The 14,522-nt window shown below is 44.0% G+C and overlaps 1 protein-coding gene across 1 annotated transcript; it reads right to left on the bottom strand.

Moving 5' to 3' along the window:
• Nucleotides 1–34: 34 nt before the first annotated feature.
• On the bottom strand, nucleotides 35–2,875 carry LOC307120628 (V-set domain-containing T-cell activation inhibitor 1-like). Its single transcript, XM_079807749.1, has 4 exons — nucleotides 2,750–2,875; nucleotides 2,059–2,096; nucleotides 1,587–1,913; nucleotides 35–1,501 (listed from the first exon to the last, which is right to left on the bottom strand). Exons 1-4 carry the CDS (start codon nucleotides 2,758–2,760, stop codon nucleotides 1,419–1,421), a joined length of 459 nt encoding a protein of 152 aa, XP_079663875.1. The 5' UTR covers nucleotides 2,761–2,875; the 3' UTR covers nucleotides 35–1,418.
• Between the last annotated feature and the right edge of the window lie 11,647 nt (nucleotides 2,876–14,522).

Here is a 14,522-nt window from a genome sequence, read left to right as displayed (position 1 = left end):
CTAAGTAACAAAAGCATTTTTTGCAGTGCCCTAAAATGAAAATCCTAGAAACGCCCGTCCTGAACTCTCAATGAGTGTTTACTTTGAACACATTTACTTGTGAACTATTAAATATAATATTATATTTTATATTATAATGTTATGAATTGTTGCAGTTATCTATTTATTTGTTTATACTCATTTAGGCCATATTTTAATGTGGGTTAGATCAGGGTGTCCAAATATGGCCCGAGGATGAATGTCAAATGTCCCACAGCTTGTCTATTAAAATGTTATATGTGGACTGCCAGCATAATTTAAAATTGTATAGTTTCATAATGTCAACACAAGGTGACAGCACTAGATTTTAGACCAAGGAAACATTAAACACGACAAAAAGCAGAACGAAACTGCTCTACTCATTTGAACCGCACAGCACAGACTATTTATTCTGCTGTGGTGACAAATTGGGTCCCCCACAAGGCCTCCTTTAGAACCCAAGCCATCCCATTGGTTCAAATAGCGTTTAATAGGTACTCTCTTTAGTGGCGATCCTAAAAAATAATGTTAATAAATGCTGTTTGAACTACGTTATAATGACCATTAACTCTTTCCCGCCAAACACAGAATTTTCCGTTATTTGTGAGAAAACTCTTCCCTGCCAAACATGGAATATTCCGTTATTTGTGAGAAAACTCTTCCCTGTCAAACACAGAATTTTCCAGGTTACCGTGTTTTTACTGTTATACCTTAGGGGGCTATTAGGCAACTTTTTAATGAGTACAGAATCTCCTGATCAAAACACAGGTGAAGGAGATGCAAAAAAATCAAGCGATCGTATGTAAGCAGATGCATATGTAAAATAACGTGATCATCAACATTAAACATCATATAAATCAAAACAGCCTATGTTACTGCCATCATTTACTCACCCTCAAGTCATCCTAGGTGTATATGACATTCTTCTTTCAGACGAATACAATCAGAGCTTTATAATGCCAGTGAATGGCAGCCTAAAATGTGAAGCCCAAAAAAGTGCATCCATTATAAAAGTACTCCACACGTCTCTGGGGGGTTAATAAAGGCCTTCTGAAGCAAATCAATGGGTTTTTGTAAGAAAAATATCCATATTCAACACTTTATAAATTAAAATATTTAGCTTCCGGCAAACCGCCGTCCGTATTCAACTTTATAATGTGTTATGTGTATGCAAGGTTAAAGAGATGTGTTTTTAGCCTAGATTTAAACTGCCAGAGTGTGTCTGCTTCCCGAACAATGCTAGCAAGACTATTTTAGTACATTTTGTGCTTTGTAAGTAATTAGCAAGATTTTAAAATGTATGCAATGTTCCGCATTAAGCACTGAGAGCATGTGTTATAGTTTAGATATATTTTTAAGATGGAAGAATGCAGTTTCTTCACAGCATATTCTTCCTTTATTCAAATTAATTGTAGAATATTAAGCAGAATTAAAAACGACACAATCCACTCTGCTCTTGTTTCCGCTCCACAGTTTCTTCTGCCTGTAAGACGGTTAAATCAGTCATCAACAAAATAATAAAAAAGACAATTTAAAGAAAGAGTTATTATTCATGATATTTCACATACCTTTGACAAAAAGCTGTGTGCTTGGATTTTGATGTGCATTTGTGATGTAGCAGGTGTACTTTCCTGTATCACTGTTTTGGAGTTTGTTGAGTTTGAGAGAGAAGTTTCCTTTTATATACTCCTTAGGAAAGGTTTCAGCTCTTTTCTTGTATGCTGGATCCTGCCCCTCTATTGAACCTTTACCCTCAATTATGTCATAAACATTTTGACTGCTGTTATATCTCCAATAAACTGTTATATCTTTATGTTTAAGGTCATTGTCAATGGAAGAACAAGGCAAGACAGCAAAGCCTCCAATATTTCCCTCAACAGTGGCCTGCAGACACACTGAAAATGAGAGACACTGCCTTGAAAATCAATTCTACCTCTTTCCTGATAAAAAAAAAGTAATTTTTTGTTACTGATGCATTATATAAAATAGTCAGACTTAGCCAATTAAAATTACAGAAAATGTGGTTCCTGCCACACTCACCTTTGTTTATCAATACTGCAAACACACAAATACAGAAGCTGTAAAAAAAAAACACATATATAATATTTATATATTTACAGCCATGACACCAAAAAATAATTAACATCACACAAGTGACTATTTGCACCAGGTATACACATCACTGACATGGCTTGGCTATTTGCACCTCAATAATTTATGTATTGGTGGTCTGTACTGGAGGTTAGAGCACATGCTAGTGTTATTGACTTTGAAGAATAGCTGAGTCAATGCGGAACTGTAAAACTGCAGCGGTGCAATGACAGCACAAACTACTGCACAGAAACTGAACTGAATTTTAAAAGCCTACTACACCTTATTGTAGTGAAATAATCGTACCCCTCATAAATCACAGTTCATTACAGTACAAAATTCAGGGAAATACAACCACAGTTCAGTGTATTACACCTACACTGGAGTGCAATACAAGGACATGATATTATTAGCGCACTAAAATGGGACATTCACAGAACGAATCTAAAATTAGAAACTGACTTGCTGCAGTTTGAAGCGAGCTGCTTTTTTGGAACAAATGAACAAACAACAAATTTAAATTATAGAATTATAGAACTAGTCATGATTAATAATAAAACATCAATCTACTGTATTGTATTACTACTGATAATTTACATAAAACCTAACACATATGAAACATATAAAACACACGCTATACCTGGTTATCATGTTGCAAACTCTCACACAGCAAATGCAATCATATGTACACTTCTTGTTTTTCTTCTTCTCCGACTCAACTGAGAGCTGTCACTGGACTGCTGCCGTTTCTCAGGTCTATGAAAGCAAAGAAAAGCAGCTGGTCTTGCCATTGGTTGAAAATAATGATCACGTTTGTGCTGACCTTTCTCCACATTTTATGTAGTAGGACAGCACTACCGCATGCATAATAACTAACATCACGAATGTCAAAACCTATTCAAATATTTACTTACATTATTTTCATATTATTTTATATATTTTTATTTTACCGTGTGTATTTGTGTAGGCTACACGAGTATGCATATTTGAGTATGCATGCATTCCTTGCATCCTTCCCTCACATGAAGCTGAGACACGGGAAAAGAAAGTGAGGAAAGGAAACAAAGATGCACAAATTAGAAATGAGAAGCACCCATCACTTAAACACTGCCATCCTCAATACAGTGTTTCCCATAGGATTTTGTGAGACTTTGTGGGGTGGACCTTGGTCCATGTAGGGGGGTCCAGGTGAATGCACCACAACCCCCCACCGCTCCATTTATCAATGTCTGTGATTTAAAATTCCATAGTTTGTATGATCACAGGTGTATGTAAGTTTATCTTAAAATGAGCTGGAAAATTTTGAAATTGACAAGAGAGTCCCCAAAAAGGGGAACTCCCACCACTGACGCAGTCAGCAAAATAGACAAATATCACAAATATCACAGCCTTGATCAACATGTATTTTAAAATAGACTCATATGTAGATGGTGTAAACTTTTTTAAATATTGTGTATAAACTATAAGTATTTTTTTCCTTGTGCATGTTAATTAACATAAAATAATAAAACAATTTTTAATACCTTACTGTAGCCACTAGATGTCTGAAGCCTTTTATAAATGTATATACGGGGATGTGTAATCTCTAGTTGGTGAAACAAGACATGATTGCTTAGTTTAATACACGGGTTTCCTGTATACAAACATTACAGGGTGCGTGCGCATCCTGGAGGCAGAAAGACAGATCGCTGAGCTGGTCCGCTACTGCAACAACCTTAAGTATTGAAGCTTTCCTTATTGTTTGTATATAACTGCTAACTCAATAAAACGTGATTTTAGTTGGATCTGTTTGTCTGTCTTTAATTTTGCAGTGTTGCTGTGATACATGTATGAATGATCATGTTAGGCTAGTAATGTACTAGCCGCATCTACTGGACAGCGCGAATTTGTTTTTATTTACGTTAAGCTTGTTTACGTTACTTTACGACCTGCCACATTTCATGACTGCACATATATACACAAAATACTAAACTGTAAATAAAATATTTGACAATGGATTACGTGGGAAGCCTTAGTACCTCCGACCGTGCCGATTATATAAAAAAACTTACTCTCAGCAATGGTGAGATCTTGCCAGATCCTTACGCTATACATGACGATCTGTGGATTGTGGATGACAAAAAATGGCCAGCAATTGAATGGCCTGATATATACAATTATCTATACACCAAATGTGTATACTAGAGAAAGTATTAGAGCGTACAAATCCCTCGATGCATACAACTACGTGCGATCATGTGCAGTTTGTTAAATTCTTTGATGCTGCACCGGATTTTTGCGTGTTGAGGTCAGGTGTGCTCCCTAGTCAAAGGCAAGGGATTAAAGCCAAGCCTTATGATGCCTGGGTGTATGTCCACAAGGCCCTTGGGTACATCCTCACAGCTAACTGCAAATGCATGGCAGGGTACGTCTACCTATCAAAATGTACCTGCAATAACAAAAATAATTTTTTGGCAAACGCATGCTTCCCCCTAGGTATGTTAAACATCAGGCACCCAGCACTGGCTCTGTTGGTACAATTAACCACGCAGCAACTCCTTGGCATTTTGACTTACAGACACGCCGCTACTAACCTACAACACGAGAGGTCTCTTCTTTCTGCCTCTCGGGTGCGTGCGCAAGCAGTGATGACGTCGCAGAGAAATCCATGTATAGTTTTTATTAGGTTTTATTTTAAATTTATATAATAGCCTACTTTGATATGGCTTTTTACTTGACTTTATTTACTTTATGTGACCTTAAAGGAATCCAAAAGTAATCAGATTACATTACTTTCATATTGTGGTACTTGGATTACGTTACTGAATACTTTTTTATGAAGTAATTTGTAACTGTAATGGAATACATTTTAAAAGTAACCCTCCCAACCCTTTTAGCAAGTTACCACTACATTCCCAAATGCATGCCAAACTCACAACACATTCACTGTGAATTGAGCCGTTCTGAGACGCGGAAAACAAACGTGTGCACTTCACTTTGAAACATGCAGCACAGACTATATTTATTTAACGAAATTTCATTTTATAAGGGTTTTGCACTTTCGATTTCAGTTCATTTAACAGATACTTTGCCAAAGCAATGCCGCAAAACAACGTTAGCCACTTTTTATGTTATTATGAGAAGTTTTATCATTTTCGGTTCCTTATGAAACTTTGGTGGCACAGATTAGGCCATAGGGCTTTCACACCGAAGGAACCTTTTAATAGTTCCTAGAACAATTGGTGGAAGTACCCGGACTTTAGCACAGGAACTAGGTACTATTTTAGTTCTAGGAACGCCTTTTGGGGGAACTGAATTAGCTCCTACTTCAGAGTAGGATCTAACCCAGCACAATAGGGGCTTTCGCACCGGGTGGTTCCAGAAACGTATGGCGCTTTTCCACTGTGTGGTACAGCTTGGTATGGCTCGGCTTGGCTCGGCCCGGCACAGCTCGGTTTGCTTTTCCACTGCGTGACACGACTCGGCTCGGCTACCAACGAGAGGAGCGTCTGCACCTCATCTACCGACCAAGATTCAGACATTTATTTTTTATTTTTTAACTAGTTTTCCTTTCAAGCAAGTCGTGCCAACGATACTGCCGTGGCTGTTACTGCTAGCAGGTTTGGTGTCGCAAATCCAATGACACTAGTAGTGACGATTCTCTCTGACCAATCAGTGATCTGTAGTGTTTACACGTCACATTTTAGTATCGGGATGGCAACCCCAAACGAGGTGGTACTGTTTAAGCAAGCCGTATCATGCAGTGGAAAAGTGATGCGAACCAAACCATGCCAAACCATACCAACCCGTACCATTCAGTGGAAAAGCGCCAAAGCGAACCGTGCTGATCCGTACTTGCAGTGGAAAAGCGTAATTAGTTATAGGAACTAGCCACCAGGGTGGTTCCCCGAAAACAAAATATTCCCCTATGGCTATTTTCCTGGTTGAGGCAAATATTAGGGCAGTATGAACTCTGAAGTAACGTAAGCTGCACCTTTATTTTGATGGCGCAGAGTAGGCCAGAGCCTGAGCACACAGTTTTCACATTCTCCGTCTTCACTGGTTTACGATCTGTTTAACAGTCCTGTGTAATATGTTATAATACGCTCGGTCCCCTCAAAGTTGTGTTGGATTTTCTCTTTAGAGTAAAGGTTGAGAGGTCCATCTATCGCTTTTTTCCATGTTCGTAGAGTTAGTTTCTGGAGTAAATATTTAAACCATAATCTGTGTGTTTATACAGCTTTTTTAAAATTGCGAGTGCTGGTGTTCCGTGTGCGTTCGGCCAATAAGTGCACACTTATGTCACTGGTAGTTCAAAATCCAGTTACTTCCGCCAATAGTTCTAGGAACTGTGAAAAGGTTCCTCTGTTGCGAAAGCCCCTAATAGGAACTACCAATGATGTAAGTGTAAGCCGATTGGCCGAACACATCCAAAACACCAGAATCCACAATTTTTTTTTAAAGTCGTTTTTAAAAAGTTTTTTTTAAATTCCGGCCATCCCCCAATCCACCAGCGACTCGGCAGCCACCCTGCACCTCTCGAAGTTGGGCCCGGAGGACGATCCGGAGGCGTTCATCGACCTCTTCGAGAGGTCCGCAGAGTCGGGATGGCCCAAAGCCAACTGGCCGATGCGGCTCCTGCCACTACTGTCTGGGGAGGCGCAGGTAGCCGCCCACCAACTGCCAGTCCATAATCTCCTGGCTTATGATGACCTCAAGCGCGCGATTCTGCAGCGGGTCGGCCGGAGCCCCGAACAGTATTGCCAGAGGTTCTGCACACTGTCCCTGGATGAGTCCGGCCGACCCTTTTCCTTTGTGCACCAGCTCCGGGACTCCTGCCGCAAGTGGCTGATGGCCGACGGAAGCGACGTCGAGGTTATCATCGATCGCATGGTACTGGAGCAGTTCGTCGCGCAGCTTCCCAGAAAGACCGCGCAGTGGGTCCAGTGCCACCGCCCGACGTCGCTGAGCCAGGCCATCCAGTTGGCGGAGGATCAGATGGTGGCGTGCCACGGGGTCGGCGAACCCCTTCATTCTGCCTCTCTCTCTACCCTCTTCTCTTCTCTCGCCGAGGGGAGGCGCTACACTGCCGGATCCCTACCCCTCTTCCTCCTCCCCTGCGTTCTCTCCACGCCAAACTGCCGACCTACTTCCGGCCACTAGGGCAGCGGGAAGGTCTGGGCCGGCTTGTTGGCGCTGCGGGGATCTGGGCCATTTTATTGATCGCTGTCCGGTGATGGAGGTCGGAACGCTGGTCCGGCATCCCGACGCTCCGCAAGCCGCCCCTGATCAAGCTGGATTGTACCTAATACCCGTGAGTATCAAGGGGGGTACGTATCAGGCCTTGGTGGATTCCGGTTGCAACCAGACCTCTATCCACCAAAGCCTGATTCAGCCTAAGGAATTGGGTAATAGCCGTGTGGTTACGGTGCGGTGTGTGCACGGGGAAGTGGTGAACTATCCGTTAGTGCCCATCACTATTCAGTTTAGGGGACAAACGCATAGTGTCGAGGTTGCAGTTAACCCGCACCTCCGGCATCCGCTAATTCTGGGAACCAATTGGCCAGCTTTTAACAAATTATTGGGGCATTTGTGCGCGGATGCTTCTTGGGGAAAACGCTCGGAAGGGAAGATGGCGGTGGCTCAGTTGGGGGAGGCGGAACCGGGACCTCTGGCGGCGGTCTCAGGGGAAATGAGCGAGCTGGAGACACCGGTGCTCACAGAGCGCGATGACTTTCCCCTGGAACAGTCCCAGGATGACACGCTTAAAAATGCGTTTAATCAGGTCCGGTCAGAGCGAATTGGTATGGACCATCGGGCCATTAGAGCGGTCAGCACGGGGGCATCGCTTTGCATTAGTCCTGGTGGATTATGCAACGCGATACCCGGAAGCAGTTCCACTCCGCACTATTTCGGCGAAAAGTGTTGCGAGTGCGCTGTTTTCATTAATCTCCCGGGTGGGAATCCCCAAAGAGATTCTTACCGTTCAAGGCACGGCTTTCATGTCACGGACAATCCGCGAACTATATGAGTTATTGGGCGTTAAATCCGTTCGCACCAGCGTCTATCACCCACAAACAGACGGTCTGGTGGTTTTAATCGCACGTTGAAAACCATGATTCCAATATCACCTCTCGCCGTCCCAACTCACTGACGTAAAAACATTGCAGGCCGAGTTTGCCGATGTGTTTTCGCCCCTACCTGGCCGCACCGACCTCATTCAACACCACGTTGAGACCGAGCTGGGCGTGGTGGTTCGTAGTCGGCCATACCGTTTACCTGAACACAAAAAAAAGTAGTTCAGACTGAATTAGAGGCCATGCTAGAGATGGGAGTAATAGAAGAGTCCAGCAGTGACTGGGCCAGCCCGATAGTTTTGGTTCCAAAGCCTGACGGCTTGGTCCGGTTCTGTGTGGACTACCGAAAGGTAAACGCGGTGTCGAAATTTGATGCATACCCAATGCCAAGGGTTGACGAACTGCTTGATCGGCTAGGGACCGCTCGATTTTATCCGACACTGGACTTAACTAAGGGTTATTGGCAGATCACCTTGTCTCCAATGACCAAAGAAAAAACCGCCTTCACCACGCCGTTTGGGTTGCACCAATTTGTCACTCTTCCGTTCGGCTTGTTCGGAGCTCCTGCCACCTTCCAGCGTCTGATGGACAGAATTCTCCGGCCGCATGCTGCGTATGCCGCTGCCTATCTCGATGATATCATCATCTACAGCGCAGACTGGCAGCGGCATATGCAGCACCTGCGTGCTGTCCTGAAGTCGCTGAGAAGGGCGGGGCTCACGGCCAACCCGAAGAAGTGTGTGGTTGGGCGGGTGGAGGTAAGGTACCTGGGCTTCCACTTGGGTCATGGTCAGGTGCGTCCCCAAATTGATAAGACCGCGGCAGTTGCGACCTGTCCAAGACCTAAGACCAAAATGGGATAAATAAATATAGTCTGTGCTGCATGTTTCAAAGTGAAGTGCACACGTTTGTTTTCCGCGTCTCAGAACGGCTCAATTCACAGTGAATGTGCTGTGAGTTTAGATGGCTCCCCGTCCTGAGTCGGGCAGTGGGGGTATGTGGCGGAGGGGGCGTGGTTTCATGAGGTCTGCAGCGAGAGAGAGAGGGCGGAGCCGAGCGGTGAGTAAGTAGGTCAAGTGCAGATCACAAACATCTGTGTCTCATTGCAGTAATTGCCGTGGAGAGGCCGCATAAAAGCCGCTGCGGGACGAGGGAAAGGGAGAGAGAGACACACGGAAACTGGGACTCGAGAGTGGAGGACGTATGCAGAGAGGACCTGCCCAAACCGACGATTGATCCAGAGAAACAGTTTATGTGAACGTTTATGTTGTGCGATGTGCACACCCTTTTGAGTATTGAGCAAAACAAAATAAAAGAGAACTCACGAGTCCCAGTACGCCGACCCCGTCTTCTTCCTTCCCACACCCACACGAACGTCACTACAGACATCAGACACATGGCAAAAGCTAATACTTTTTCATACACTCTTTGTATAACAGTTCTATCTAATAACGTATAAGACAGGACTGTTAAACAGATCGCAAAGAAATGAAGACGGAGAATGTGAGCAGCTGTGTGCTCAGGCTCTGGCATTCTTAGAACCACCCGATGCAAAAGCCCCTTATGGTCCTCTGTACTTGCGTTTTTGAGTATCGGTCGGCCCAGATCCAGCACACATCTGGTACACGTGGAATCCACATGTACCAGATGTGGGCCAGATCTGGTGGACACTATAGCCCCATTTCCACCAAAATTACCCAGAACAATTTGTTCCCACTGGATTTCGTCCTTTGCAAATAAATTGAATAAAGCCTGAACCTCGTCGTCGGCCCATCGTTCGTACTTTTTAAAATCTATTGTTAATTCGAATAGCAATCAACTCTTTCTGCATGCAACGCAACAGATATTTAAAAATAGTGGTTGAAATAAAATGCTGCGTCGAGTCGACCAATCAAAATGCTGTGTGAACTCAATCAATCAGCATGTTCAGTGCACAAGTCCCACACCCGAAAGTTCCTGAACTTTGAAAAAGTACTACCTCACGAGCAGGGCCATTTTGAGGGGCAAATATTTACCCGGAACTTCATTTAGACCCCGGTTCCTGCGGTTGAAACACACAGAGTACCACCCCAAAATCCCTAGTTCCTGGGGAAAGTTCCAACGGTGGAAACGCGGCTTATGTTGCTGTCTGGGTGAAATTGGCAAGAATTGGCATACCACTCAATATTATAGACGATGCTGAGGGGCATCCTGTCCCCCTTTTTATTTCCTTTCCCCCTTTCCTCTTGAAATCCTCAAGTAAATTTTCTTTCTACACACTATATTTCTGAATAATGACATGTTCCACCATTTTCTAAATGTATATTTAACATGTGACAGGAAGCATCTCAGGCTACATTAATCCGGATAGATTTGAAAACTGAGTTTTCTTTTCAAAACGTTCTCCGTTCACACTCACATTTTCCAAAAGTTTCTCATCCACACTGAAACGTCAGTAAACGCCAAATTCAACTTACTGTGCATGCGTAAAACCTCATAAAAGCTCACTGAGATGATATACAGACATCATAAAGTTATCACACAATTCTTCTGGCAGGATCATTTTATTTAGAAAAATATCTCACCATTTATTTATGCATCCAGGTCGCACTTGGTCAACCATTATTATGTTAAACGCAACTCCACTCGTGTATTTCCACAGGACAGCAAATGCAAGTAAATTTAAATCTGTCATCCTTGCTGGACTATGATATGAAGTGTGCAAAGTAACATATTTTAGCAACTGTGTGAAAGTGAATAGCATATAACTGGCACAATAGCGGTATAAACATACATATCTATTCGAATATGCGTCACATGACTAAACATGTGTCATCGTTTTCAAATACCTCCGTCTTCACAATCCACACTACGATGCGAAGACGCGTCTTAGTGTGGACAGCAGGCCAAAACAGAGAGAAAAATATGCGTTTTTAAACGAAAACGTATTAGTGTGGACATGGCCTCAAAGAGACATATTGCAGATGAGCAAATGCTCAAAAAAATACTTCCATATGAAAACATGCTCATCAAATAGATGTCTTCAGGATGTATGCTATCAAGCAGAGCCGGCCCAAGGCATAAGCGGACTAAGCGGCTGCTTAGGGCCCCTTGGCCACCAGGGGGCCCCCAAGTGCACATGAATTGACTTTTTGCTGCATGTTATTTTGATGATTGAAATCGCAAAATGGCTTTAATAAATTACTAAATAAACTGCAAAATGTTAAGTTTTCTAATATATGCACGGATTGATTCTGACAGCTCTACATACGCTCGCAGCGCCATCGGACACTATTCGCTTGTTAGCCAGGGTTCAAAGTCCAAAGTGCGAGAAAAATCTGCGCTAAACTGTACTGGTTCGTTGCCCAGTAACCTTTTTATGAATGGATGGATTTGAGAATGTGATATGGTTTAGTGCGATTATCTTGTCTGACGTGCTGCATGTTTTGGACGGAGTAGGCAACAGCATAGCTTCCAGTTTCTCAGTAAATGTTTTTCTGCAAGTGCTATATCGTCCCCTTGGAATTATAAATTGTGTAGCCTACATTTTGGAAGTTTATATTTAGAAAATAAAAAGGTTCTTTCTACACATTCGAATGGAATGCAAAAAAAAATATTTTATTTCCGGCAAAATAAAAGCTTTGTTTAATGTTCGAAAGAAATCAACCTTTCTTGTTTTTAAAAAAAGTCTCTTTTGCTCACCAAGGCTGCATTTATTTGATCAAAAATACAGCAAAAATATTCATTATTATTATGTAAAACAGCTGTTTTCTATGTGAATATATAGTACACTCTAAAAAAAAGGGTGCTATATAGCACTAAAAGGGATTCTTGGCTCGTAATCATAAGGGGAACCTCTTTAAGTGCTATATAGCACCAATCTTGGTGCTTCAGTGGTTCTTCAGCAGTTCTTCAGCGGTTCTTTGGCTGAGGTGCTATATTGGGGACACTAAATTTTTCAACTAAATATCCAAATAAATCTAATTATTAAACTAAATTAACCATATAAACTAAATTACTGAACTAATTACTGATCTAAAGCCCACATTGTCACTGTATGATAATTGAAATGAGCTGATGATATCACCGCTTTCTCCAGAACGGCTATACGGCTGAATAAAATTATTTTGCATTATCTTCCTGTTTAACACTGTGAAGCTGCTTTGAAACAATCTGCATTGTTAAAAGCGCTTTATAAATAAAGTTGACTTGACTTGACTATATAGCAATGGTACCATATACAGAACCTGTTAAGATATGGTGCTATATAGCACCAAAAGTGGTTCCTCATGATTACGACAGAGAACGTCTCGGTTACGGATGTAACCCTCGTTCCCTGAGGAGGGAACGGAGACGTAACGTTGGTGACTAACGAATGAGGGTTTCGCCTAGAAGCCAATCATCTTCGAGATCTTAGAAAAAGCCCAATGGCAGTGCCATTGCCATGGGCATGCAGAATTTGCATACGTAACTCCGCCCCACCGTGTGGGTATATAAGGAAGTACGTGGGCAATATCGCATTATGTTACCTGCTGAGGAGCCAAGACTGAACTCCCGGCCGTTCCAGAAGTACAGCGAATGTGGCAAAGGGACGTTACGTCTCCGTTCCCTCCTCAGGGAACGAGGGTTACATCCGTAACCGAGACGTTCCCTTTCGTTCAGTCACTACGACATAACGTTAGTTCTACCAGAAAGACTCGGGAGAATAAATACTGTGACAATTATCCATTTATTAACAACCCAGCAAGCAATAAAGTACTTTGGCATAGGCCCCGTCCGTAGCTCGCAATCTGAGGGTCCGGACTCTGCATATCCTGCCTGAAGATGAAGGCAGAGGCGCAGCCGACCCCCCCGTGAGGTATGGAAGGGACCATCCTGGTGGTGGTGGGGTGGATGTAGGGAAGGATTTGACTTGGAGGTGGTGGGGAGGATGGCGGTGAATTGGAGCGTCAGCATCTGCGAACTCAGACATGAGTAGTTACCGATCTTTTATACCCAAGTATTAGAATGTGATTGGATAGATAAAAAGTTGAAGTGACGTGACAATTAATTCTTCCTGGCAGAACTTATGCTAAAGCTTTCATTGACAAACGAATGGGGGTCCCAATATAATCACGCCAGTCGGCTGTCTTCCAGTGCCCTGCGTAAGTGCGAGTGCCCTGTCGTAAGACTAGTACGGACGAAGGACTCCCACTTATCACAGGAATACCAAGGTACACTGGGATGCATATTCCAGGGAGGAAATGCCAAGATGCCTACCCGTAGGGAGGACTTAGAGAGTACACATATGACCCGCTAAGGGCTGCATATGGGAAACTCTAGGGTACCAGCCGAAGGTGGATTTTTAACCCTAGGGGTGGCAGGGACTTGCCAAGGGAAAGACACCTGCTCAAGCGGAGGCTTAAGGTGGAAATACACTTGTGGGGGTCGCCGGAGGGGAACCATGCACACGGGGCACCTGGCCGGACACGAGGGTCTGGGCTCGTTAGAGGACAACACAGACACACAGGTATCGACGTAAACGGTGCTGGAGGAACTCAGGGCTCTCGGGGAGCTCACCTGAGGAATATATCGCACGTATCCAGTCCGTGGAGTGGAATGGCGAGCAAGCGAAGACACCTGAGCCTGGTCCATTACCGGCCCCTCGGGGGGGTTGGGCGAGTACATAGTTGGACACTGGCTCCACTCGGAGATTCTAGAATCTGGCGAATGTGTTAGATGTCGCCCAGCCTGCAGCTCTGCAAATGTCTGTTAGCGAGGCGCCATGCGCTAAAGCCCAAGAGGAGGCGACACTCCGAGTAGAGTGGGCCTGAACCCCAAGGGGACATGGTCGACCTTGCTGCTGGTAAGCCAAAACAATGGTGTCCACTATCCAATGAGACAATCTTTGCTTTGAGAGAGCTCTTCCCTTCCGCTCTCCACCATAACAGACAAAGAGCTGGTCTGAGGTCCTGAAACACTGCGTCCTGTCAACGTAGGCGCGGAGAGCGCGTACTGGACAGAGCAGTGCCAAGGCTGGGTCTGCCCCCTCCATGGGCAGCGCTTGCAGGTTCACCACCTGGTCTTTGAACAGAGTGGTGGGAACCTTGGGCGCATATCCAGGCCGGGGTGTCAGGATCACGTGAGAGTTAGCCGGCCCGAATTCCAGGCACGCTTCGTCAACCAAAAATGCCTGCAGGTCCCCGACCCTCTTGACGGAGGTCAATGCAGTCAGGATCGCTGTCTTCATTGACAAATATTTAAGATCCACTGATCTTAAATCCAGCAGCAGAAGGATTTTCCCCCGGCCCTCCACCGGGGGAAGGAGAGGCCCTGCTACCATCCCCTGGAAAGAACTGGGACCCATCTCTGAGTTGTCCACCTCCAGCCTGCCGTTTA

The sequence above is a fragment of the Gobio gobio genome (assembly GCF_949357685.1).
Source record: "Gobio gobio genome assembly, chromosome: 24".
Lineage (NCBI taxonomy): Eukaryota > Metazoa > Chordata > Actinopteri > Cypriniformes > Gobionidae > Gobio > Gobio gobio.
The sequence above is the reverse complement of the archived record's forward strand: the minus strand, read 5'-3'. Positions and strand labels throughout refer to the sequence as shown.